This window comes from Artemia franciscana, chromosome 4 (assembly GCF_032884065.1).
Source record: "Artemia franciscana chromosome 4, ASM3288406v1, whole genome shotgun sequence".
NCBI classification, from domain to species: Eukaryota; Metazoa; Arthropoda; class Branchiopoda; order Anostraca; family Artemiidae; genus Artemia; species Artemia franciscana.
Window position 1 is genome coordinate 17771547 of NC_088866.1, and position 27949 is coordinate 17799495.

Sequence of the window (27949 nt, forward strand, 5' to 3'; positions counted from 1 at the left end):
GATGGGTAGCTGGAATTCGAAGGTCACTAAAACTAGGCAAGATGAAGGTAAGTAGCCTGTAGAAAGAAAACATAGTTTATTAGCTACTCAGAAACTTAATAGTAATCAGTGGATTTTAAGTCTCTGTTGGTTTAAGATGGTGAGTTACAATTCACCCATTTTTTTGCTCTAACAACTGTAAATAGTGATGACAAGGCTCTTTAGCTATTTTCGTGCTACAATTGAATGTTAAGGATGGGTCATACACAAATGTTTGATATTCGTGATGATGAAGCTAGGCGTTTTTTATAACGGATGTTATACCTAAATTTTGTAGACGAAGAAAAAAACAGATTGTCACGATAGCACAAGACATCCATTACCCTTTTTTAGTTTATTAAGTCATCTACCACCTGTGCGAGTTGTGTCTTGCATCTCTCGCTGAAATTAGAGGTCTAGGGAAAATACTACTTTATTTTCAGCACAAAACCATGATTTCAAATCTGTTTTGGTTCCTCTTGTTATTCAATATTTTGGATGCCAATAACGGATATTCACGTGAAATATATTTATAATTGTATAGCTAGAGCCCCATTCGCAGTGAGAATTAATAAATACCAAATTTAGCTAGTGCCGGTTTGAGCCGATCAGAATTTTCAGCTTAGTTTGCTTAAGGTGTATCTGTGTTTTTTCAAACTTTTTCAGGAGAACACAAGGCCAGAGGCATACGCTTTTTTTCTTAGACTAATAATTAGGCTAATAATAAAAAAGAATTATAGTTTTAATAAGAAGTGCCAAGAAGATCCTGAAAATCTAGGATATACACTGTGTACGTGCCTGCATGAAGCTTGAATTTTTCTGTCGTTTAATTGTCAATACGGCAGGCTAGTCAAAACAGCTTAGCTTTCCATCTGACATTCATGACTGTCAGAAAACTGTCCGATGGATCTTCGTGTAAAATAATTGGCTAGACATGAAAAGCCTGCTATTGGGATGTGCTGTTGCTAGTGGTTTTTAGCGCAAAATCCAAGTTTTTACACTCTTGGCCGTAACAAAAAAAAAAAAAAAAAAAAAAAAAAAAAAAACACTACAAATACCAATATTTTTTTGTGAGTCAATTTCCGTAAATTGAGCAGTATTTTGAAGATCATGCAATTATGTCTCAAATCCAATTTCATAATCCCAGTTTCTTGGGATTCGTTAATTGGGAAATTGAAAGTATGGATAATTTTCAAATATATTACTTCTTTAATCGATATTCGTAATGGTTTTATATAACTAATCTTCACTGTCCTTTGAACATTTGTGGGTAAGACTTTTCTGCCGACTAGACACAGCTTGCCTTAAGTAACCCCCATTTTGGCTAAAATACTGTGTCAACTCGTGAAAACGAATTTCAATTTTCGTAAAATAAATAGTATTTTTGAAACTCGTCCAGTCATTTTACATAATCTACTTTGACAATGCCAGTTTCTCGGGATAAGTTAAATGGGAAATGCGAGGCTACTTTTCAAATATATTACTTTTTCAGTCGTACTTCATAGTGGTTATGTAACGGATCTTGGCTTTCAATTGAATATTCACGGCTGGGATTTTTTTTTTCGCCGTCTAGACACGGTTTACCGCTGGTAAACCCGCTTTTAGGTAAAAATTCTCTGTCAAATTGTGAGAATTACAGTGTTACCATAGAAAAAAATTCGAGCAAACAATTCTCTGAAACTGATTAATTAGGTGCAAAATAATAAAAAAAAAGTAAGAACAAGATTTGGAAAAAAAATTCAGCACAGCCTACTAGGCTCGTCAATTCACATATATTTGTAGAAAACCAACGAAAGAACCTGGTACCTCTAAGATATATGAGCAGTCATAAATTATCTGTCAAGATCAGTGATTTAATTTTAATTAAAAAGATACCCATATGCAGCAATGTAGATCTTGATAGTAGCCGGTGCCGAAATAAAAAAAAAAAGAAAAAGAAAAAAAAACTTAGATGACAAATTCGCAACTGCAACAACTTATGGTACCAAACAGAGTAAGAAGGTATAGCTCCCTTTTGAAGGTATAGTAGTCGTTTGAGAATCAATTCATGGTTTAACGTGACAATACTGAATGAATGTAGTACTGGCCTTTAAGCTCATAATTTTGAAATAGCCAAACCAAGAATTATAGAAAATTGACGTTTTTAGGCATGAATAGACCCAAGATGAGTCCAGGGGGCAAAAACTGATTTTATGTTTCAGGCACTTGGTACTTTGATGTAAACATTTACAGTATGAAATTTTGTGGGATCGATAACTATGAATATATGCTGCTCACCACAATAATTATTAAGCAAATGCTCAGACTATTTGGGGGCAAGCATAAATAAAAGAAAAAAAATGCAAAGAGACTTCTTAATTGGCTTCTTCGTTAATTGGCTTCTTTGAAATATTTCAACTGAACTTTTGAAAAAGGTACCCGCTAAATATTCTTAAAGGCTTTCTACACAATTCCTTTTTTCTAGTTTTTCCATTTCAAAAGCTAGATTCAAAGTACCAATTTAAAATTAACTGAAATGACCAATTCGAATCGCATTTGCTGTGTTAGAATGAAGAAGGTAACAATTTACCTCACGAAACAAAGATATTAAAAATATCAATGTTTTTTTTAATTTTAATGTTTCGTTATTAATTGTAACTTTAACCTAACACGCAAGAGCTTTTTGAAGCTGACAGATCTAAAGATCTGTCAAACTAAAGATCTGATTGAGATAAACGCAGAAATCATTTGCTAAGCTGTCCACAAAGGGAGGATCAGGGGCAGTGGTTTCGTTTTGAGGGCGGAGCTGGGTCATTTATCCCCCAGTAATTTGGAGAATTTTTTTTTAATACAGCCCTTGCCCCTTGACTGGATGTAAACACCTCTCCCCAATAAAATGCTGGAGCTGCGCCCCTGATCAGGGGGGCAATGTATGGTCTGTTGCAGGAGTGCAGTGTATGCTGGGCAGTAGGGCAGGGCATGACACTTTGATCCATTTGATCTACATTGCCCTGTTGATTCTACTTCTGAAAACAACCCAGCAAAAAGTTTTCGGCAATTTATCCCACAAGTAGTATGATGTTATGTACAACCTTTAGCTATGATAGCGACGTTATTTTCATGGCAAATAACAATGAAGAGATATTTGTTGCGTCATTGCGCGCGTGTCATTGCCAAACGCAAACTTTGTGCGTAAACATTGCTCTCTCATTTTCAGTTTAAAGTTGATCAAATCAAGTTGATGTAAATAAAGAATATTATAAAGTTCATGGTAACGAACTGTATGTAAAAAGCGACCCGCATAAAATAGTAACCGAAATTAAGAAATGGGATTTAGAATTATATATGCATTTAATTAACATAGTGCCCACTATTTCTTAGAAGTCTTTTTCCTGAGAAGCTAGGTCACAGATTCGTGCTTACTTGTTGTTGTAACTTCGTAGATGTTAATCTCAGTATTCACATCAAATCAATGGTCGAACATCATCGAGAAAGCATTCATTCAAGCGGAAACTCGAAGTCTTAGAGCCCCCTTTAAGTTGCAGAGAGACAATTTCTGCCAATGTGTGCTGCAGAATAAAATGTTCCGTGCAACTAGGGTCAGTATGCTATTGAGTGGTTGTTAGAGTCAATCAACTTAGAATTATCGAAAAACTAATTATTTAAAATTCCTCGTATATAGGAAAATTTAATGTCACCTTACGTTGATTTAAAAACTTTGCTTTTGTGTGTAATTAAACAAAAAAAAGTTTTTTTTTAAATGAAAGTAAGGAGCGACATTAAAACTTAAAACGAACAGAAATTACTCCGTATTTGAAAGGGGCTTTTCCTCTTTACGCTAAAGTTTGACTCTTTTTCTTAACTCTACATTTAAAGCAGTAAAAAACTTTAGCGTAAAGAGCGGGGCGTTGAGGAAGATACAATAAGGTTCTCTGATACACTGAATCTGATGGTGTGATTTTTGGTAAGATCGTATGAGTTTTAGGGGGTGTTTCCCCCTATTTTCTAAAATGAGGTAAATTTTCTCAGGCTTGTAACTTTTGATGGGTAAGAGTAATCTTGATGACTTATTGATTAACTTATATATTTAAAATCAGCATTAAAATGCCGTTCTTTTGATGTAACTATTGGTATCAAAATTCCATTTTTTAGAGTTTTGGTTACTATTGATCCTGGTCACTCCTTACTACAGTTCGTTACCACGAACTGTTTGATAATTTTAAATAACCATGTTTTGGAAGGATTTAATTTTGAACTAGCAGCATTTTTCATTGTTAGCATTGCTTTGAATAAGAAACATTTGAGGCAAACTTTCGCTTTTGGGGTTGGGGATGAACTGAAATAATGGTTGCAGATTATACACAAACGTAATTTTCCTGGGCCTTAAAAATCTGAATAAAATGTTCGTATGTTTTACGCAGTAAAGAGAGTCTAGGACCTAATTATAGAACAGATGTTTGGATCATTCTATACGGTTTTGATAGTTCTTCTTAGGTACAGAACCAAGCGCTCTCCCCCTTCTCCGGGAGAAAGCTCAGCTGGTGTGTCCGAGTGTCGCTATTTTATATCATACCTTTAAAAGAAGAAAAAATAAGATGTCGTTTTTTGAATGTCAGTCAGCTGGTTTGAGAATAAAAAGGTTTAATCATAAAAATATCATTTTTGGGTAGCGTGTTTTAGCTATTAAATAGCCAAAAAGCGCAAAATTGTAAGTAATTCTTTGTTTTCTGGGGGAGGGGGAGGGCGTGTTAAAAACCTTGAAACCACTCCCGTAGATGTAGAATTGTTCCTCTTAACCAAATTATTATCGAGTTTAAGTGCGTTTTCTTATTTTTTTGTTTTATTTTCAGAGGATTTTTCTGTTGGGCTCAGCACTTCTAGCAATATGCGCTGCAAGCACACTCGATCATCTCGGTATGTACCTATATTACTTATATATCAAACGCTGTCCCCACGGTTAGTACAAAAGTACTACTTTAACGTGATATATATAAATATATACATATATATATATATGTATATATATATATATATATATATATATATATATATATATATATATATATATATATATATTATATATATATATATATATATATATATATATATATATATATATATATATATATATATATATATATATATATATATATATATATATATATATATATATATATATATATATATATATATATATATATATATATATATTGCAAATTTTTGTTCTTTGAAAAAGAAGAACTTCTTTTTCTTACAGCTCAAAATATAGCACCCATATACTTTTCTTCCTTTGCCACACCATGATCACACCGGTTGATAAATTCACATTTACGTATGTTGTGGTGTTTTTCGCTAACACTACCGTGGAGCGGAAAATCTGAGTAGTAAGGAATTAGTTTGAAAGCCTATATCAATATGAACTGTATTACTTTAAAATATTATATCAATATGAACTTGTTTCTGAATTTGCCATGTCTTTCGATTTTTTTTTTTTTTTTTTTTTTTTTTTTTTTTTTTTTTTTTTTTTTTTTTTTTTTTTTTTTTTTTTTTTAGATTCCATCATACCGATATAAAATATTCTTATAGGAATTTATGTCTTGAACCTGCATACTAATCAGTCAGTCCTACAGAATACGCTGAAAATTTGAAAATGACGGAACTCTCCAAATAAGGCACAGGGCGCTGTGATCAAACCTAATTGTGATTTTATCTCCAAATAGCACCGTATTGCACCAGTCCTATGCAAAATCGTTGTATCCAAACAAAATTAGTGTTCAAGTTAAAGATGGATTCCCCAAATCTACTCACGCAGAGCAAATGACGAATTCAGAATGTTCATGTATACCACACCGGAGGTTCTGACATCTCTTTCGCCAGGGGAAAACTCTTGATTAGCCCACCCTCCCCCTGCTGTTTTCTAAGAATTCTGGCCAAATTTTAACAGAATTCTCATTTATTAATAAAAATTTCAATTAATAACAAAATTAGAATACAAAACATAACACAAAACTGAAAATAATTAAATTCGGTCTAAATACTTTTATTTTCAAGGAATGGCGATGAAGATATGGGAAAATGAAAATTTCGGATTCAATTTGCTTATTCTTACTGCCAACTACGACCTCTATTTTATTTTAGAAAAATTTCGAATGTTGCAAAATGATTATAAGCATTAGACCATTTATTTGAAATGTCACACCCCTAAAATTTCTTGGCCCGGTGAAAGTAGCCCCCCTGTCCCCCCACTAAAACCGTCTCTAGTCAACTATATTTCCTGAGACACGGAATTTGCAGGGGTATAAACAATTTTCACGGATTTTTTGTTACTAGTACTGAGCACAGACATGCCAACATTAAAAAACCTAGCATTTACCTCCAATATAAAAATGGAGCTGCAAAAGATGGGAAGAAAATACCATTCAGGAGAGCTTCTACCGAAAAATTGGAACTAAACTGAGATTTTACGTTCTTCATTTTAAGTTATAGGTTAGTTTGTCACGCAAAGCTCTTGGCTTGTTATAAAGATGTAATGTAATCCATACTCCTTACTTTTATCTGGAATTATGGCCGGAATGTTTATAGCTAGGGGGGGGGGGCACAACCTCCCTAAAAGATCCATAAACTTCATGCATTTTTTGGCACTTCTTAATCCAAATATCAAATAACATGTTTTTTATTATTAGATATTTTCCGAGATACGGTATTTAAAAGGGTATGAACAGATTTCACAAGTTTCTATTGTTAAAGTTCAGCACAGACATATGAGAAAACCTATTATCTACCTCGAATAGAAAATAGGGTGTCAAAAGACGGGAAAGAAAGGCATCTGGAATAACTACTACCGAATTCTGTATCTACATCTATAAAATCTAGAAGGCAAGCGTAGCTCATGAATGTTTTGTATTTTCTCTTGACTGATAAGTTTCATTAAACAAGTATTTCGAACTTCCAATCCGGTTAGGGTCTAAACTAAACGAAGCTGCTTGGTTGGTTTTCACTTTTACTGATTCACTTAATTGCTTGCTGCCATGGATGGTTTATAAATAAGATTAACTATCTCCAACGATAGGGGATTTAAAAGAAATTTGTACAACTTCAGTTATGTTTTCATTCCAGTTTCATTTTTCGTGTACATATAATCACTGAGATTACCTCATGTATTTGTGTTTTGACGACTAAAACGAATATTTGGCTTGTCCGCTGCTTTAGTTCGTTAGTTATATTTTATTATGTTTTGACTAGTCAGTTATTGTGTACTGATTTTAAGTGGATGATTAGAATTATTTTTAATTATTTCAAAAGTGTTGACTATAGATTATATATATATATATATATATATATATATATATATATATATATATATATATATATATATATATATATATATATATATATATATATATATTTATATTTATGTTTTGACGACTAAACGAATATTCGGCTTGTCCGCTGTCCGTTTTGGAAATGAATTGAATTGAATTGATTACCATTGCCTGCTGAAATAAAACCTCCGATTGGTGATGGCGTATGAGTGTGAAAGATTTAAATTTATGACTAAGTAGTAGTAAGGGAGAAGGTTTCATCGTTAACCGCTATTTCAGGCGTCATAAAAATTGATCAGAGGCCCAAATTATGGTTTGGAAATGACTTTTTTAATTTTTAATGGAAATGAAGATCTGGGCTTAAAATCAAAGTTATCCTAAAAATATCTTGGCAAAGGACCATAGTCTGGTAGAAGCAGATTCAGTATAACTTGATGTCTCTTTATTTTCATTCTTAAGATACATGTTTTCACATAATCTTCGAAGCTTTGCAAATAGGAAAGAGGTGGAGTTCCTAACTTCAGAGCATCTTGCCAGGTATTAATTTAGATTATGGAACCTGGCCTTCCACTTTCATTGGTTCTAAAAAATTAGCACGTTACCTCTTGAAAAGCCTCTTGTACTATTCATTTGAATTAATATGTTTGTCCTTTTATTGCCGGTGCTCACCAAAATTCTGACCCTGCTGCAAGCTAAGCGACCTGGAAGAGCTAAGCCCATGAGATCTACTCGCCATAATGCTGCTTGCCAAGACCACCTACAGTGGATAAAACCCCGCCAAAAGCACATAAAAGTGGGCTTTGTTGACACATTGTCGCCACGTGAAATAACCTTCCAGTAGAGTTTATCGCAAAAAGAACCTACTCTTAGGTTCTACGTAGAACAGATATTAAAAAAACGAATTATAATTGCACATTTAGTGCCATATCGCCGGGTGCCGTTAAACCTTGACAAAAAGGAAGTTTCATGCTTTTCTTCTAGTTTATCCATCCAATTTCTTAAATAAATCTTTTTTTCAGGACAAAGGCATCAGGGTCGTACCCAGGATTTTCGTTCAGGGGGGGGGGACAAAAAAGAGGCAGTTATGACTTTTTCGTGGAAGACATCAATGTCTCTATGGATTACTATGCTACTCAGCCTTTCTTGTCCCGTGGAATTTCTTAACCAGATTTTTAACCTTCTACGTGTAGAGAAGTTTCTTTCCAGAGAAGCAGTAGTGACAGGCAACATTGCAAGGACAGTCAATAGAAGAAAAATATTTGTAAAAAAGGTGGAGTCGCGTTCGCGAAGAGAAGATACAGCCCAAGAAGGTTTTTTTGTAAGAAGAAGTTTTTCACATTTTCTGCGCCAAAGCTCAACCTCTTGCTTCAAGCAGTCTGGCTGAGGAAGAATGTTGCCATATGACTCAAGCAAAGACTACAACTTCATGGTTGTGGGCTCAACTGATATAATCTTCGAAGGGACAAGGATACTGAGATGAGACCACAGATTCTGGTTGAGTTCAAAGCGTTGTTTCAGCTCCGACATGGAGTGGTCTAGAAAAGAAATAAACAGTGAGGTTCTATAGTGAGTGAGAAGATCAGGAACGTCAAGATGAGATTTCTTTCCACCTCTTGTTCTTAGGTGAGTCATGTCAAGCCCTAAAGTAGTTGCAAATGACTGAGCCTTGCCGAAAAGAGGAGCGAAGGTACCATCAGAATCTTGTAGCACTGACATTGTTCTAGAAAAACAGTTTTTACGTGCCTACAAGTGGCAGCCGAGTCGCAATCGACCGACTGAAGTCTTGCGCAAAGGCAGCGTCAGGCAGAAAAGTTCATTTACAACATGGACATACAACGAACTTTGACTGGTTCATGACGTCCAGCATCCCTGGCCAACCATCTTGTCTAGGTCAGGCCCAGGGCTTTCCAGAAAATGCAGAATTACCGAAGTGAGAACTTGTCCGGATAGATCCGTAACTGGGACAAAACCAAGAAAATCCACGTGAAGATTTCCATCATAGGTATATTTGACGCAAAAACATAGCTGTTCCATATTGGAAACGTCTGCCGTTTCGTCAGAAAGCACCAAAAAGTATTTTATTACTTAAATTAACATTTAAATTACTTTTTCGATAATGAACTGTTGAAGAATTTCTCCACAAATGGCAATCACGCCATTCTGAATCTTTGGTGAAGCATACGTTGCATTTGCTGCTCCGGAAGTAAGATGCTTCACGAAACATTTGTCGCTAATCCTTGCACTTAGTCGCAAAAAAGCTCAAAATTGCCATCATTTTGAGATGGTTCTGGATATGTGAGTGAAATGGGACCAGAATCGTCCATACCCTGAAGGACAAGCTGCTGCCTTCTATAAAATATTGCAGTTTTAACAATTGGTCTCAGTTTCAGACGATTTTCCTGAACCTGCGCTGTTCTTGCCGTGTCTATTTGGCTGATGATCTTACCCTGCCTTTTCTCCGCAACAAAAATCCAGCTAGCTCCAGGTTTCTACCTGGAAGATTCACTCGCTGTAGTGCTGCTCGCAAGGACCACCTACAGCAGTGAACCTCCCGTAAGTGTACCTAAAAGAGGGTTTTGTTGACGCAATACTGCCTTGTGGAAAATCCATTCAGCAGACATTATCACAGAAAGAACCTTCTCTTAGCTACTAGGTAAACTAAACATAAGAAAAAAGTTATAATTGTTAAATTTAGTGCCATATCGTCAGGTGACGATGCTTGAAATTAGATAAAAAATAATAATTTTCCTAATTTTTTCTTTTTTACGCTTACAGTTTTTTAATAAATTTTCTTTTTCAGAACATGGGCATCATCATGACCACCATCATGATGCAAGCCATCATGGAGATCATAATGACAACAATGAGGTATGAGCTACTCACTTTTTATTCTTTAATCTTTTTATGCAAGCATGGGCGATTCACTCTACAAAAGCCGAAAAACCCAATCTTTGTCTAAAAAAGAGGCTATCTCTGTTAGCTCCAGCTTAGATTTTCTTTCCTAATTTTAGGGTCTAAAAGTTGTTAAAAACGGGTTTCTTGAAAAAAAGGCCTAGATAATATTCAGTCGTCTCAATAACCGAATTTTTCAAAGAAATTAGATTTAGGCTTTTTTATAGATTCTTTTTCTTTAACTTATAACACTCAATACCATGCTCAGGAAGTTAATCGTCCTTGTAGATTCCAGTGCCAGAATCTGTAGATAGACTCGTATGGAGGATAAATGATAAGGAATAGAGCTTCTCAGGAGCCATTCCTGGTGCATAGGGTCTCAAATTAACGTTTAAGTTGCTGGGTCTCTTTTACACAGAAAAGTGTCAAGCCTGTCACCGAACCTTATTAAGCTTCCCACCCTTGCCAAGGATCGATCCCCGGGCCCCGTGTGGATTCCGTGTTGATCCTAAGTATAGGCACTATAATAGGCTATCATCAAGAACTATAAATAACCATTTTTATTATACTCTGAAAAAGTTATACCAGCTTTCCCTCTGACAGAGACTATCTGTCCTGGCTTTTCACTAATTAGGCTCTGAAGCCTTTCATCACTTTGACCAATTTAATTCAAAAATCAACTTGGTCATACTCTGACACATATTTACTCTGACAAATAAAGTATTCTCTCACTGTAGTGCCAAAGGGAGATTGACTCAATAATTCTAAAAGAAAATGCATGAACCAGACGACGGCATAACGAACATCTGATTAAAATAAAGAAACCTTAACACCGCAACTGACAATAAAACAAAATTTTATTCTCACTTTTGTTGCTATTAAAAATTTTATGCCTCATTTTGAAATCAAATCCATAGTCCTTCATTGTTAAAACTTGGATACTTTGACATGATTATATACGCTTGTAAGTGTTCTAGTCTTTCCGTCTGGGTGACTGTCAAGGAATGTTAACAATTTAGGCATGTTAACAGTCGACTGTTATATAGAGCTATAAATGAGGTTATAAAGAGCTGCACCCCTTCTCTATCTTTGTCGGAGGGAAGAACCTTCATGAAAAAATTATCAATTTTGTTAATAAAATGTAGTTGTTGTTTGTAAAAGGAAGATTTTTTTAAGCTTCTTAAATCAGAAATCCAAAATGAGAAAAACGTTGAAATTTCCAACTATATCCATGAGTAAAAGAAGAAAGCATAGCGCATGTATGAAGAAAGGGAAATTATAAACATTTTAGGAATCAAATACGATAATAGAAATCGGATTAAACCAATCGATAGAATCAAATTGGTTTGAGGGTATGAGAAGTAAACTCGAGGCTAAATTTAGGTTAAAAACTCCTATTAGAATTGCAAAAGAAAAAAAAAATGAAATATCGGAGTTCGGTCGAAAAACCTTCCAAATTCAACATACAAGAATGAACAAACAAAAAATGAAAAAAAAACTTGGTGCCAAAGAACTTGAAGAAAAAGCAGAAATTAACTTGTCATTATCTAGAAATAGGACCCACTAAGCTGAGCAATACTATTAAAAGCTGTATCCAAAAATGTAAGGACTTTAAACAGAATTCCATTAAGGAAGATAGTTTGAGTTGAGCAAACTTAAATCTAGTTAGGAAACTTAAATCACTAAATATTCTCGCACTAACCTTATTTCAGTGTGGTCTGAATTTTTTCAAAAATGTGAGGCCAGTCGGTGTGACTCCCTTTTTTCATCTTTTTTTATTGAATTTTTGAAAATGGTCGATCCCTTAGTCGCTTTCTGTGCACGTGTCTTGGATAATGCTTAATTAGTAGCTGGTTATAATGGGCAACGTCGATATTATTTCAATGTTAACCACACCATATAGAAGAAACGGGTTTCAGACATGGACAGGAAGATGTAGATAGTTGACGAACAGGCTGAAAATCGAAGGTCAGAGATCACCGGTGCGGGAGACGTGTAGAATATTCCGTTGTGCATACATGGGATTTAACACTGACCAACATACCTTTCGGTGGCAAGATGATTAGTTACTTAAGAACAGGGCTGTATCTGTAATCTTGATCTCAGAGGAGGAAAAAATGAATAGGAGTTGGAAAAAATTATACATAGCCAAAAAGTATCGACTTAAGTAGTTTTATACTACCGGTTTAATCCCAGAGCCTTCCCCTTACTGGATAGGAGCTTGTGTATATGTATGATGCACTAACCCCAATTCTGGGATTGGTTAAGTCAAATAGACTTGGGGGGTTTTGACAAATTTTGCCAAAAAGCCATAGCTGGTAAGACCAATTTAATATTTTGGTATAAAAACGATTTGGTGTATAACAATAACAAAACCTGATATTCAAGCCCTTGAAAACAAATAGAATATAGGAGAAGGGAAGAGAATTGACCGCTAAATTCGCGTCATTAGGAAATCTAGAAGATGTCATTAGATCTCAGCCGAACTAGGTCTTAAGTAGAATTAGACGTTAAGGTTGCGTTTTTACAAGTATGGACCCATTTTGGCCCCTCTTTGGGTGACAGGATACCTAAATCCTTTTCGTTTCTAGATATACCAGAACGCGTTGAAGAATTCCAATCAAACATGGCTAACAGTAAGAGTCTGTCCAACGTAAATCAGCTTTTGTTAAAGCTCCTCTTGTCTTATCATTGTGAGGTTATTAAAACAACCGGCCAGATGAAAATAAATCTTTGATGTTAAGAAAGAGTCTAGTGTCCTATGTAAGCTTTTGTGTGGTTAAAAGCCGAGGCAACCTCTCTTACTTGAGAGTCAAAGAGTTACAGCTGCCTTATAGCAGCACAATGTTGCTTTCTCTGGGTGATCGTTGACTAATGTTCATTTTACTGTAGTTTGTAAATAAATTAGTAGTAGATCAGTTCTGAATAAAAGGAGGAGTGATGGATTCTTTCAATAGGGACACCTACCAGAATTTGCTGCTGGATTTCAAAGAAATAAGGTGAAAATAGAAAGTTGATTTCCACTTTGTGGCTTTTTGGGGTTGAAATACGACCAAAGGGTTTTTACAAGGAGGAATGTCACTATGTTTTTCAATTCAGAATATGTACCGGAATGGGCTATTTAATCTGAATAAACTAGATAAGAGGTAATAGCTGATTTCGTAGTTTATCTGTTTCTGAGTCAGGAACCAAACTAACCTATGTGAAAGTTAGCGAATTTGAACTATAGTCATTAAGGTATCCACCAAAAGGGCTGTTGGATCTCAACTAACTGTTAGTTCTAAATAACAATTAAGGTCAGTTACTTAGAGAGTTCATTTTAAAGTAAACATCCCTTAACCCCGCGTTTTTCACATAAACCCATTCCTACGTGAGGCTCGGCCAAGGTTGTAAAGGATCTAATTAGCCTATCCAAGATTTTATTTAGGGAGAAGGTAACCCACATTATCCCTTAGGTATATGGCAGTTGCCGACAGTTTTATATCTCAGTTTTTAAGAATCTATCTGTGTCTTATATTTTTCCTGTTCCCTGTAAGAAGCGTTTATTTACCCTAGACAAGATCAGTGCCATTTGTGGTTTAATTTGGAAGTGTTTCTCAAGTTCCTCACTGTTGTCGGTACTTACAACATTTCTAGAATATAATTATCCAATCTATGGCAAATAATGACAGGAATGCTATTTTTCGTTAAATATTTGCCCCCCTTTAAAAATTTTTATCCGTACAGTTTATTTTAAGATTTTATCCAAGCTATTTTTCATTAAATATTTGCCACCCTTAAAAGTTTTACCCATGCTACTTATTTCTGACAATATGGATTGATAATAAATTTTTATAGTCAAGAATTATGGAGACTTCCAACATCTATACATATTTTTATAACCTGTTGTACCTCTGATTATGCCCGAGCGTTCTCCCAGCATCCCCCCTGATTCATAGCTTCTGCTTTGTATGTATTTAAATAGCTTATACAACAAATTATCATTTTAGCTGTTGTTTTCGAGGAGGGGGAGTACAAATTTAAAACACAAAGCCAAATAATCTAGTGAAAACCGAGATATTGGAGATTCTTCATTATTATTAATTAAAAATTAAAAATTTTTGGGGAATTAAAAATTACCCATTTTGTAAAATGCATACAATACGTTTTGTTTATCAATTTTCTGTAATAAATACACGATAGTTTCACCATTTATCTTAAAAAGCACTGTTCTAATTGCAAATGTGGACTTGTGAACAAGTCTGTTATAAGTAAAATCGAATTTGATTTCAGATCGACGTTTCTGCCAGTGCTGATGAAAAGATTGCTTATCCCAAGACTGTTCCTGAAAATCCTTTGCCCTTGCCATGCGGTGGTTTAAATGGAGGTGGTAAGTCTTTTTCTTAGTAACAAGGTAGAGTTATTGCCACTATTTTGTTTTACTTTTGGGTTATTCGATGAGCTAACAGAGGGAAACCCGAAATAACGTTTGCTATTTTACTGAAGCCAAACATGTCCATGGGAATACATTCGAAAGCTGAAGGGGGAGGCGCTTAATTAAAGAAAATATCAGAGACAAGTGAATCTATGAAAATAAATTGGAAATTACTAATTTTTTTTCATTATACAAATCATCATGTCATACCTGGCAAACGAAAAAGGAATTTTTCAAAATTTGGGAGGTTTTTTTTCTTCAATAGAAATACAAAAAGAGTAATCTGAAAATAATGAGAGGGTAATTGCATTCCTGCCTCCAAATTAGTGCTCCGACATGTAGCCAATCAGAATGAACCCAAATAAGGCTGTTCTAGCCTTACCTCATCATGGAGCGCATTGGTTGAATCAACACTGAAGACACTCGGCAAACTTCATCTGAAGATGACAAGTGGAAAAACAGATTAGAAATGGGGATTTAATTTAGGGTATTTTGTGAAAATAAGTGATTTTAGTTTATCATGTCTTTCATTAGGCCTTTATGCATAAAAAATTCTTAAACTGTTTTTGCCTGCTGACCAATGGTCTGCGTTGCGCTGGTGGGATCCCCTGATCCACTGCCTTCGGTCGGGAGTGCAATGCATGGTTGGGGGCAAATCACCCGACGCTTCTCGTGTTTTTCTCCAGATTTCTCCTGGTACCCGTTCAAAGCCGGGTCTACTCTGACATAAAAATGAAACGCGAAATTGTAAAACACCCAAGTCCTTCGCAGTTATTTCTTAAACTTCAAGTGTTATTTTTTCGCGAATTTTAATTTCGTGCTCTGACCCACCAGTAATCTTTAGAATTTCCTCCAGCAAGGTTTTAAACTGTTAAAATTTTTTAATGTAGCAACAACTGTCCAATAGCTCGGAGAAACACAGTTATTACTGATGCTGTTAGTAAGTTTTTTTGCAGGGGGGAGGGTATAAGGATACAGAACTTAGTAGGTCTCAAGTAAGGCAGAATGAACGCATTCTCTTCTGTTAATGGAATCAAAATCCTCTTCGTTCCGCCACCTTTTTTTGCTTTTAAGTTGGTTTTCTCGGATAACGGATATTAAATCACAGAACATTAATTCAAAAATAATGGAGTATGTTCCACAAAGTTATGCACCATTTTTATACCAATGAATCAATGTACTAAATAACTTAGTTAAGCTAAAAATAAATATGTTTTGCTACACTTTTTCTGTAACCCTTAATTAGATAATAATATTTGATCATCTCGAGATGCTAGATCTTGCAATTTCATTTGGCAAATATCGATTTTGGCCCGAAATATCACTTTATTCTGAATTAAAATACCATTTAATATTTATCGTTCTAAATATGTGCTTCTTAATAGACTGCATCAACGCAGCTGATCAGACTGTAGCTGACGTTGCAGCAGTGCCTGTCGAAGTTCCATCGGTCTTGCATAACATACCTACTAAATCCTTGAATGAAGAAGCTCCTGCTCCTGCAATTCAAGAACCAGTGGTCCAAAATTTAGGATGCTCTTCAGGAAACGGTCATGGTAAGTTAGAAAAACATGTGCACATGGCTATTGAGGGGAAGAACGCTCGAGTCTCAACAAGGTCTGGTGCTGAATTTATTTTTGATGCGAAAATATTCATTATGCTACAATACCGTATAGAACCTAAAAACCATGGTAGCAGGGATAGTTGCAATCCAGTAAAGACCAAATCCCAGCCCACAGCAGCCTAAAGCTAAAAAAAACTTTAACTTTAAAAAGTTTAAAGTTTAGTAGCCTAAAGTTTAAAAAAAGTTTAAGAGTTCATATTTTGAAAAAAAAACAACATTAAAACGGGAAAAAATTACCCTTTGTAGATATTGTGTACTTACGTATTATCCAGAACACACTCGAGAAGTGAAGTTAGGTTTTAATCATAATGAAATATACCAAAATACGATGTATATAAAATAATTTAGAAACAAAATTGCGGAAACTGCAACAAAGAAACAACAACAAAGAATTATGGAAAGCATGTCGCCTAGAACGCATTATATTAAATGCCTAGCCTGACCACCTCTATATATTAAATATTTACTCAAATCAAATAAAGCAAGCTTCTTAGGTGTGTTCTGGATAATACGTAAATACCAATACAAGAATGGTAACTATTATTTCGCTTCATCTTAAATGTGCCTGAAACCCTTCGAAAATGCCGTCGGATAGAAATGAAAAACAAAGGTATTCTTTCGAAATCAAGGGTGAAGAACATGGTAAAATGTAGGGTGTAGAACTGTAGAAGCCTCTTAAAGTAAAAAAAAAAATTAAATGTGTACCAAAAATGAAGAAAAATTACCGAACGTGAGTAAGAATTTTTTTTTCTTGGATTTGATCTCCTTTCTCAAACCAAACTTGTATGGTATCCAATCTCAAAGAGATGTTTTTTTTGAAATGTCGCTCCACATGTTTTTTTTTCTGTAATTGGGGCTTGTTTAAAAATAGAGCGAAGAAGCTAGCTTCAACCCAATTCTAGCCAATTTAGTCAGATCCAAATTGGTAGATATTGATTTGGTACAAAAAAAAAACAAAAAATTATGCTAGTAACCGAAAATATCGTCCTCTCGTAGGTCAATTCCGATTACTTCTATGTTGAAGGCTTGAAAGGCTTGATTAGGCTTGATTAGAAGCAAAGTTTCGTGTCAAAAATTGTGCTTCGACTCAATTCATTTATTTTTGCGACGTCAATATTACATTCTTTATCTAATCACATTGTTCCTTAAGCGTATGTTAAAAGGGGAGGTCAAATAACCCCGCTTTTTCCCCACTGTTTTATTTACTTGCTGGAACTATATAAGACTGCGAGCATGTAAAAACATTGTAGAACCCAATTGGTTCTTTTGTACAAAATATTGAGTAAGTGAATATAAAGGAAAACTTTAGACATAACCTTTGTAAACTCCCTGTTGCTCTTTGTTGAACAGCATGGCGCTGGATTTCCTCAAATTGCTTGAGTCATAAGTAACCAATTGGCAAAAGGCTAATTGAATAGCATTGGGTGTGGAAAAGACTAGTGAACAATATTCGCATTTCGTTCTAGTGGGGAGAACGTCTTACTGCAATTTATTCCCTCTATGGTTCTTGGATTCACTTTTACCTTCAATCATAATGTCTGAGTAAAATAACTAGTCATTCACAAACAATTAAACTAGATAAAAAAGTCAACTACGAATGAATTTTTATATTCTCTGTGCTCTTGTATTTATTTTCATGCGGTTTTACAGTTTTAATGATTGCAGAAGACGACAATTTCACCATCGTAATCAAATAGTTCGTGGTAACAAACTGTAGTAAGGAGCGACCCAGCTCAATGGTCAATGAAACTATAAAAAACATAATTTTGATACTAATCTGATGATGATAAGAATCGAATTTTTATGATGATTTTAAATATATAAGTTTAGTCAAATTTAGTCTTACCCATCAAAAGTTACGAGCCTGAGAGAATTCGCCTTATTTTTGAAAATAGGGGGAAACACCCTCTAAAAGTCATAGAATCTTAACGAAAATCACATCATCGCATTCAGCATATGAGAGAACCCTACGTAGAAGTTTCAAACTCCTATCTATAAAAATGTGGAATTTCGTATGTTTTGCCAGAAGAATGATCACGGGTGCGTGTTTGTTTTTTTATTTTATTTTTTTTCCAGGGGTGATCGTATCGAAAAAGTGGTGCTAGAATGTCGCGAGAGGGCTCGTTCTAACGGATATTAAAAGTACTAGCGCCCTTTTTAAGTGACCGAAAAAATTGGAGGGTACCTAGGCACCCTCCCACGCTCTTTTTTCCAAAAGTCAACAGATCAAAATTTTGAGATAGCTATATTGAGAAAGCCATTTAGCCAAAAAAAATTAATATGCAAATTTCGTTTTAATTATTCATGTGCGGACAGCCGAAATAAAAAAAATATATTAATTCAAAAATGTTCAGAAATTAAATGAAAAAAACAAGTTTTTTAACTGAAAGTAAGGAGCGACATTAAAACTTAAAACGAACAGAAATTACTCCGTATATTAGAGGGGCTTACACCCTCAACACCCCGCTTTTTACGCTAAAGTTTTTTACTGTTCTAAAAAGTAAAGTTAAGAGAAAGAGTCAAACTTTAGCGTAAAGAGCGGGGCGTTGAGGAGGGAAAAGCCCCTTTAATATACGGAGTAATTTCTGTTCGTTTTAAGTTTTAATGTCGCTCCTTACTTTCAGTTAAAACACTTGTTTTTTTTTCATTTAATACATTAAAATTCAATGCGATCCATCTACCGAATTACATTTTTGACGTTTGCATTGCCTTTTGTTTCAGACTACAAAAAAACGTTGGAACATGCAAAACTAAGGATCTATTTTGTTTTTAAAGCAAGTGCTAAAACAATTATCTAAGATATCATGATTACGGTTCAGTAAATAGGAAGACCTGAAACTAATGATTTTTTATAATTTAAATGTCTTGCCCTGTCGGTGCAAGTCATAGCTACAGACTTACCCCAGAGCCGCATGTTTCACAAGGGAGAGAAACCTTAATACAATTTTTTCGTACACTACTAAATGGCATGTAGTTTGATCTGAAAATGCAACTGTTGTTTCATCCCGCACTTTTTGTTTTCAGGTTGTGACTTAGCAAGCAACGATGCTGCTCCTGCTCAACAAGGGGCGTTCTCGATTAGTAGCTCCAGTGCAATTGCTGAACAATCAGTAAAGAATTCCGCCACTCTCTTTAATGCACCTGTAGAAGAACACATAACTGTGCCTGTAACAACATCTGCACCAGCCATTGCTGCTGTTGTCAAAGAAGCAGCTCCTGCTCCCGAAGTACTTTCTATTTCCCATCTTAATGAGCCTGCACAGACTTTCCAGAGCTCTGCACCACAAAACATAGCCTCGGTGATCGAACAGCAAACTGTTATCAAGCAGCAAGTTCAAGAAATTCCATTTGTAGAGCAAGTTCAGACCTTCAAAACTACGCAAGAAGCAGTACATCCAGCCCAAGAGCCCCAAAACTTTGCCCCGGTACAGTCACAGCAAACTGCTTCTTTTGCACAAGTTCAGACTTTTAACACTGTACAAGAAGCTGTACATCCTGCTCAGGAACCTCAAAACATCATTCCAGTACAAACTCAGGAAACTGCTTCCTTTGGGCAAGTTCAGAGTTTTGAGCCTGTGTCTACTGTTCAGGAAGTCCAAAATTTTGCCCCAATACAACCTCAAGATGCTACTAGTTTTGTCCAAGCTCAAAGCTTTGCACCTGTACAACAGACATCTAGTTCATTTGCTCAGGTTCAGAGTGCCGCTCCAGCATTGCCAAATTCTAATGCTCCTGCCACTGCTATTTTCCAAGAAGATATCCGAACTGTCAGCAATGCAGCAACAAGGTAAGAAAACATCAAATTCCATATATTTTTCTTGAACACCATTTGATGCATTCTATTATAAATTCCTGTTTTAGTTGCCTTCTTTTTTATGGAAAGTTCCATAAAAAACTTCTATAGAAAAACTTGAGTTTCAGTTTTTGTTTTCGTATTTAAAATTTCACCTATATGTTGAACTAAATGTTGTTTAGTCAAAACCGTATAACGATCAACATTTTGTTCTAACAGACATAACTTTTGAGTTATCAATGGCTTTATTCTCCGGATGCATTTTATTTATTATTCCTATTTTACTTGCGTTCTATTTTTTTATGCAAATTACTGTAAGAAAAATTTGAGTTTCAATTTTTAGTTCAACCAAAGATTGTTCAGTCACAACCATATTGCTGGCAGCACTATTATTCTAAGAAACACAACTTTTTAGTTGTTAATGACTAATCTTTTGGGCATTATTGGCTGAATTTAATGAAACACAATAAAAAGTAGGCTATAGCTTTTAAGTTGGAGAACCTAAAGTAGACTAGACCCTATGAAATTTTCCATGAAATCTCAACTCCATCGCCTTTATGTATTATTCTTATAATTTGGAAAGTAATCCATCATTCAACAAATTGGAATCTAAAAGTCCAAACTACTGGTACGTCTAAAAATTATCAAATCGTCTCAATAATTAACCTTGATAGTTATCAGAAATTATATTAAACTGAATGTATTTTATTTCAGCTTCAGCAATTTACCCGCTGCACTGCCGACACAGATTCAAGCTGCACAGCCTTCACCATATACTGCCCCAGCTACATCATCAGCTGTTGCCGCAGCCCATGCTGCACCGGTAGCACACCAAAATCCTGCAGCTTCTTATGGAGGACCCACTGCTACACACAGTGCTCCAGCCCAATCTACCGCATATTCAGCACCTGCACCAGTAGCCCATCATGCTCCTGCAACATACAATGTTCCAGCCCAACCCTCTGCATATTCAGCACCTGCCCCAGTAGCCCATCACGCTCCAGCTCCTGCTCCTACAGCTTCCTATGGAGGCAATATTGCACCAGCAACATACAATGCCCCAGTCCAATCTACTGCACATTCAGCACCTGCCCCAGTAGCCCATCACGCTCCAGCTCCTGCTCCTACAGCTTCCTATGGAGGCAATATTGCACCAGCAACATACAATGCCCCAGTCCAATCTACTGCATATTCAGCACCTGCCCCAGTAGCCCATCACGCTCCAGCTCCTGCTCCTACAGCTTCCTATGGAGGCAATATTGCACCAGCAACATACAATGCCCCAGTCCAATCTACTGCATATTCAGCACCTGCCCCAGTAGCTCATCACGCTCCCGCCCCTCATACTACACAAACTTTAGCTTCTCATGCAGCACCAGCTCAAAATTATTATTCTCCTCCAGCTCAGAAGCCAGCCTCATATGCTGCACCACTTCCTCTTTATGCTCATGCCAAGCCTGTATACAGGTAAGACAAATTCTGCTAATACCGTTTTTAGTCTATTAGATAACATTAGGCTTTGGAATGAGTGGCTCCGAATTGAAAAAAAGACGCACATACAAATCTAAAACATTTGAAATAGTCAAATGAACTAAAACAATTAAAATATGAAAGCAACAATGTATCCACAACAGTGACGTAATTTTGTCAAAATCCTTTGGGAGGGGGGGGGGGCAAAGTTGGAGCTGATTTTCCGAAGTCAAGTAAAAATGACAGTAAAAAAACGAGCCATATAGCACCATAAACGCAAAGGTATACAATAGAAAACTGATCTGTTTCTGTGGATGCTTGAATTATGTAGTACTATTAGTTTTGGTAAGATTTTTAAAGATGCTAAGTTTCATCTGGAAAGAGGGCAAACAGGGGTCGGGGGCGTGGGGTTTGTCCCCATGTCTCATAGAAATTACACCCCTGATCTACAATAAGTGTTTATAATTTGCCTTTTCTCTCTTTAGATTACCACTTTCCTTCTGAAGAGAATTTACATGTTCTTGCCTTCTGTTCACACACCAAAAAGTTAGGAAATATCTATATTCAAAAATTCAAGAAAGATCTGATGTTATAAGCCTAAATGCTTTGGCTGCTGTATATTTGTATTTCCTCTTAAAAAAATCTAAGAAGATTCTAGGGAATCTAGAATTATCCTAGAACTAAAGGAATTCCTTAGATTCATTAGAAAGAATCGAGCAGTCTTGTCGCATTCATAAATATCTTCAACTTCTTTTGTACCGACATTCTCTGCTATGGAAGTTCAGATAAGAGTGTTATTGCTCTTTTCAATTTTTTATTTTTACTTTAATTTTCTTAAAATCCTTTGGCCTCCCTGTTTTTCCTTTTATGTTTTGTTTTCTGGCTGAAAAAATTTCCAGATGTCGAGATGTGACGACATCTCGAATATAGAAGCTGTTTGTTGTTTATACTAAAAATTTCACCATTATTCATTTTTTTATATCACTTTTTATTTCTTTTTTTAAATAGAAAATATAAATTTGTTTTATTAAATGGAATACATCATAGTGTAAACACTTATTTAATCTAGGTTCAATAGTAACCGACTCGGCTCAATAGCAACCAAAACTCTAAAAAACAGAATTTTGATATCAATAGATACATCAAAAGAATCAGTTTATAATGCTGATTCCAAATATATAACATTCATCAAATTATGTTTTATCCATCAAAAGTTACGAGTCTGAGAAAATCTGCCTGATTTTTGGAATAGGGGGGAAACACCACCTAAAATTCAAAGAATCTTGATGAAAATTACACTATCAAATTCAGCGTACCTGAGAACCCTGTAGAAGCTTCAAGCGCCTATATACAAAAATGTGGAATTTTGCTATTTTTGCTAGAAGATAGATCACGGATGCATGTTTATTTGTTGTTGCTTTTTTCCCAGGAGCCATCGTATTGAAATAATGCTCCTAGAAGATTGGGAGAAGCGTATTCGAACGGAAATAAAAAGTTCTAGTGTCCTTGTTAAGTGAAAAAAAGATTGGAGGACAACTGGTCCCCCTCCCAAGCTTATTTATTTCCCAAAGTTTTCTGATCAAAATTTTGAGATATGTAGATTTCCATTGGGAGAATCTTCCTTGAGGAAGGAAATTTCTGAAGGGGGAGGGGGTGAATTTTCCAGGGAAAATTTTACACTGGGGCAGGGGTGGATACAGGATTTCTTTACGGGGGGCGCATAATAGGTTGCTTCGATAAACTTGCGAACAAAGAAATACTCGCAATTTAAAGGGAACCTCGACAATTATGTGTCATAGGTAGGTAGTGGAAATGGTCGTAAATTTAGTCTAGAATCTGGTAAGGGTTAAATTTCTAATAAATCTGTTGAAATTAAAATGGTATAAAAATATTGATACAAAAAATAGTAATTTATAAAAACCACCCCACCATAAAAAAAAAGCTGTTCACCAACTATAAAAAAAATATGATATTTAATATTTTCTGCATAATTTTTGCCTTTGCACTTCTGATTACTATAGTGATTGAGTTAAGCTTTTTATTATCAAAAAAAAAAAAAAAAAAAAAAAAAAAAAGGTCTTGAACCATCTTTTGGGGTCATGCACTCTTTGTGAAAATTTATATAGGTCAAACATTTAGCATGTCGCATAGCTTTGTGCCATCGCTTAGTAGCTATAACAATAATGAAGAGTGGGAAATGAGGATAAAGACATAACTTGTATATTATAAAAGATATATTAAACATTAAATACTAGTTATTTTAGAGGTGTAACAAGAAAAACAGAGCGAATAGATAGAAATGCATAGAAGACATTTAAAACAAGGGTTTTAAGTATAGGCAATAAAGCATTAACTAATCACTGTTTCTTTTTAAAAATAGTGTTTTAGCAAAAAGTGTCAACTTCGACGAAACCTCACAAATTTATTAATGAAAATTTTACTTTTCATTACAACGTAGCGCATCTTTTCGCTTTTTAAAGTTCAATATATTTCGTTTAAATTACAGAATTCACAACTTTATAAGAAAAAGTCTATTTCTATATTTCCACTCCCGTCATATCTATTTATTACACGGTCGATGTCTACCTCAATATTTCGGTGAACGTTTATAATGGCCCTTCCTGTCAGTCGAGAGTCCTGTCAGTTTAGAGCTCTTCGTTACCAATTCCTCTTCAATTCATCCTAAAATATTCGAATAAAGACCAAAATCGTCAGAAAAATATTAATTCTAATAAAGATGCATGTAGGTATGTGCTTCAAACTAAGCATATGAGTCGAAATAATCCTTAAAAAAAAATAATTATGTGTTTGTTATCTTTGTATTTGATAGGTATAGATCGGTGATTTAAATTCTCAGGGTTTCAAGCTATAGAGATTTCTAATTAATTCTTTTTTTAATCTTGAGATTTTCAGAAATCCAATTCAAACGTTTAAATCTCGACATGTCTGTTAAGCACAAAAATAAAAACTTGAAATTTGACTCAGATTTAGTATTAAGTAAGAGAATTGTCCTGTCAAATTTTGATTTATAAACAACTAGTCATGGAAATATGATTGGATGGTATGTGTTAAAATAAGTATAATAATCTTTAGCGGTATATATAGCAGTTTAGACAATTTTATGGAAAAATATATCCAGCCCCTATACAACAATATAACTATATTTTGTGACTGGTTGGTATTGAGAAGGTGATAAATTGTGAAGTAATATTACAGTTGAATTCTGTTTCCGCGGTTAACTCAAGTTGTGTGAATTTCCCCTTTTTATCATTTTTTTTTAATTTTGAAATAAATCAGTGCCATTCCACTGATTAAACTTAGAATTCAGAGACCCATCTATTCCAGCTAGATAAAAAAAAAAAACACATAATTATTTGCCTTCGTTTATAAATAATTTTTGGAAAATCTATTCTTCTTAAACTCCAAACTTTGAAGGAGTATTTTGCCTCATATACTTAGTTTTAATTATATACTTATACGAACCTTTATTAAAATTCTAAAGAGTATGGCCTTTATTTCAATATTTTATGATGATCAGAGGTGGTATGTCATATAATGTAGAGCTTTAATTAGATGAAAATAGGCAGTAAAGTGGCCACCATTTGCTCACCAAAATCCAAAACTTAAATTAATAATTTTTTGACAAACATTTACTTTCTATTATACAAATCCCCTAAAACCACCCTGCTCCTCAAAAAAAGGAAACCCAAAAAACCAAAACAGACAACCAAAAAAAGTAATGATATCAATTTTATTGTTTCAGTGCCATAGCAAGACGCGAAAACAGATTTTTGACAGTAAAAGGAATTAAATATTTTGCTTTTCAGCTCCGTTGTGACAACACAATCCTGAAATATCATTTTGACAGGCTAAAGAAGTTAGGATTTTAAAGTTTAAATTGTTATTACGAAATGAAGATTTTTGCCTCCTAGTTGGCTTTTGTGGTAAAACGGACAGATTCCCTTGATAAACCTAAATTTGATTAAATATTATTTGGCAGTATGCGTCATTAGTAAAATCTAACAGAGACCGCAAAAAGTAACTAAAACCTTGTTTCAAACTTGTTTGCAAAAAGGAAACAGTATTAATAAGTAAAAACTTATTAAAAACTAAACTATTAAAAACGAATTACAAAAAAACAAATTTCGTCCCGACCCAAACCAGAGCAATCGCATCCAACCACAAATCCACCACTACATCAGGGAGGGGGGAGGTGCCCTACGCTCCCACTCTAGATCTGCCACTGCACGGGGGGGGGGATTTGACAGAAATCCTATACAAAATTCTTTTTAATTGTCTTACATTCTCTTTTCCAACTCAATTTTTCATGTTCCGGATGGAACTGGAGAAAACACCCCAGGGGCTATTTTCTGCGTGTATTAATTCCCAGAAAAAAATTCTACGGAAGGGGGCATTTATGGAGTGATCAAGACACGGATCTGATATTAAGTCGTTTTCAAATGAAAGTATGCTAAGAATAATTTTTCAGGTTGAATCATACGGAATAAATTTTACTGGGAGGGGAGATTTTCAACAAGAATGGAAGTGTCTGCAAGGAACTTGGCGGGAAGGGGGTGTACTTCACGTTGGATGAAATTTACACGGAGAAGTTTCCCGTGACGGGGGGGTATATTTCTTGGAGGGTAAGCCAGATTTACCAGCATTATTTGAAAAACGAACAGAAATTAAATAAAAAAACAATTTTTTTTAACTGAAAGTCAGGAGCAAAATTAAAAAAAAAACAGAAATTATTCCGTACATGAAGGGTCGCCCTCTCCTCAATACCTTACTCTTTACGCTAAAGTCTGATTGTTTATCCTATTTTTTTAAGAACGGCTACTGAAGCACAGGGGCCGTTTAATTAGAATAGGAAACTTTTTAAAAGTGCCAACATCTTTAGCGTAAAGAGCAATGTATTGAGGATGAGACAACCCTTCTTATACGGAATAATTTCTGTTCGTTTTAAGTTTTAGCATTGCTCCTTACTTTCAGTTAAAAATACTTGTTTTTTTTATTTAATGCTGCTGAAAACGATGCTTAAAATTGTTTTGTTTTCTCCAGATCTGTGGATTCGGTTTTAAGTTATAACTGACTCCGCTTCTAGACATTTTTAATACACCGACTCCAACTCCGACTACATTCAGCAAAATTTCCGAAAACTTCAACTACGACTTCACAGCCCTGTATTGAAGCTTCATTTAACTGGATTTTTTAAGTAATAACCGTCTCCAGCACCAACTCTAACCATTCAATCGTCTTTTTCATACTTTTTTTTTAAAGGAAAGGCAAAGTGGCGTAAAGAGTTGTTTAATGTAGGTTCAATAATTGAATTTTTGCCGCTGAAAACGTACCTACAAAAGTGGAATTGTCGATTCTGCTTGTAATTTCCTAGTTTTTATTGTAAATACCTGGCACTAAGTAGGTGTTTTTTACCTTGTAAACCTCCAAACCTTTTAAAGGGTTATCACCACTGCTATCAAGAACTTTTTCTCCAAAGGCAAACTTATATCAACGGCAAACTTAAAGGATTTTGCTCTTGCCTTGTGATGCGACAGATTCTTTTTTCGGTTTTTTCTTTCAACGCTGGAAGTAAACCCTGAAAACACTTATGCTTTCATCTTCACAACCATCTATCTTGCTAAATGGCACGTTCAACAAAATTCGCATCCAAATGATATATCTAGTTTTTATATATACATATACAATATATATATATATTTTTTTTTTCAGACCAATTGCAGGACCGTCACATAAAACAGGGAAGTCTCTTCATGCACCAGTTTATGCTGCACAAGCTGCTCCAGTTCACCATAAAGCAGCCCCGTCTGCTTACAACGCACCAGCACCCACTTATCATGCTCCAGCACCCGTTCACCACGCACCAGCACCCGTTCACCAAGCAGCAGTACCCGTTCATCACGCACCAGCACCCGCTTATCATGCTCCTGCACCCCTTCACCACGCACCAGCATCCGTTCACCAAGCACCAGCACCCGTTTACTCTGCTCCTGCACCCGCTTACCATAAACCAGCACCAACCTATCACGTACCCGCACCAACTTACCATGCACCAGCACAAGTTCACATGAAAGTACATCATGCACAAGCTGCACCCGCATATCAGACACCAGTTAATCAGGCTCTAAAAGCTCACTATGCAGCCCCAATGAAAGCTCAGAGAGCACCTGCTTACCATGCCCCAGCTCCCACTTATAATGCACCAGCGCCTGTTTATCATGCCCCAGCACCTGTATATCATGCACCAGTACCATCCTACCCCGCTCCAGTTCCCCAACAATCCAGTCATGCTGAACCTCCAGTTGTATCTTATTAGAGAAGTTATATGTCTTTAAGAAATATGTTATTTTTTTATATTGTTCAAAATAAATATTTAGCCTAATTTCAATAAATATTCATACATTTGCAGAAAAAAGGTC

At 35.3% G+C, this 27949-nt stretch overlaps 2 protein-coding genes across 11 annotated transcripts in view; one reads left to right on the forward strand and one right to left on the reverse strand.

The window, feature by feature from the left end:
* LOC136026083 (paxillin-like) overlaps positions 1–27949 on the reverse strand; it is a 147575-nt gene that overhangs the window by 6107 nt on the left and 113519 nt on the right. For 5 of the 10 annotated variants that reach the window (XM_065702288.1, XM_065702280.1, XM_065702284.1 and 2 more), the window contains one exon: positions 14855–15062. The exons of 1 other annotated variant lie outside the window; for it this stretch is intronic. In XM_065702288.1, the coding sequence (XP_065558360.1) occupies positions 15004–15062 (59 nt within the window). In that variant the 3' untranslated portion in view covers positions 14855–15003. Of the gene's footprint in view, positions 1–14854; positions 15063–17713; positions 17773–22650; positions 22967–23571; positions 24195–27949 lie in introns of those variants that run through there. 4 more of the 10 variants (XM_065702286.1, XM_065702289.1, XM_065702283.1 and 1 more) reach the window with 3 other exon arrangements.
* LOC136026082 (uncharacterized) lies at positions 27–27912 on the forward strand. The gene is made up of 8 exons (XM_065702279.1): positions 27–47; positions 4848–4911; positions 10120–10187; positions 14484–14580; positions 16011–16181; positions 19274–20036; positions 20757–21509; positions 27243–27912. Exons 1-8 carry the CDS (start codon positions 42–44, stop codon positions 27844–27846), a joined length of 2526 nt encoding a protein of 841 aa, XP_065558351.1. The 5' UTR covers positions 27–41; the 3' UTR covers positions 27847–27912.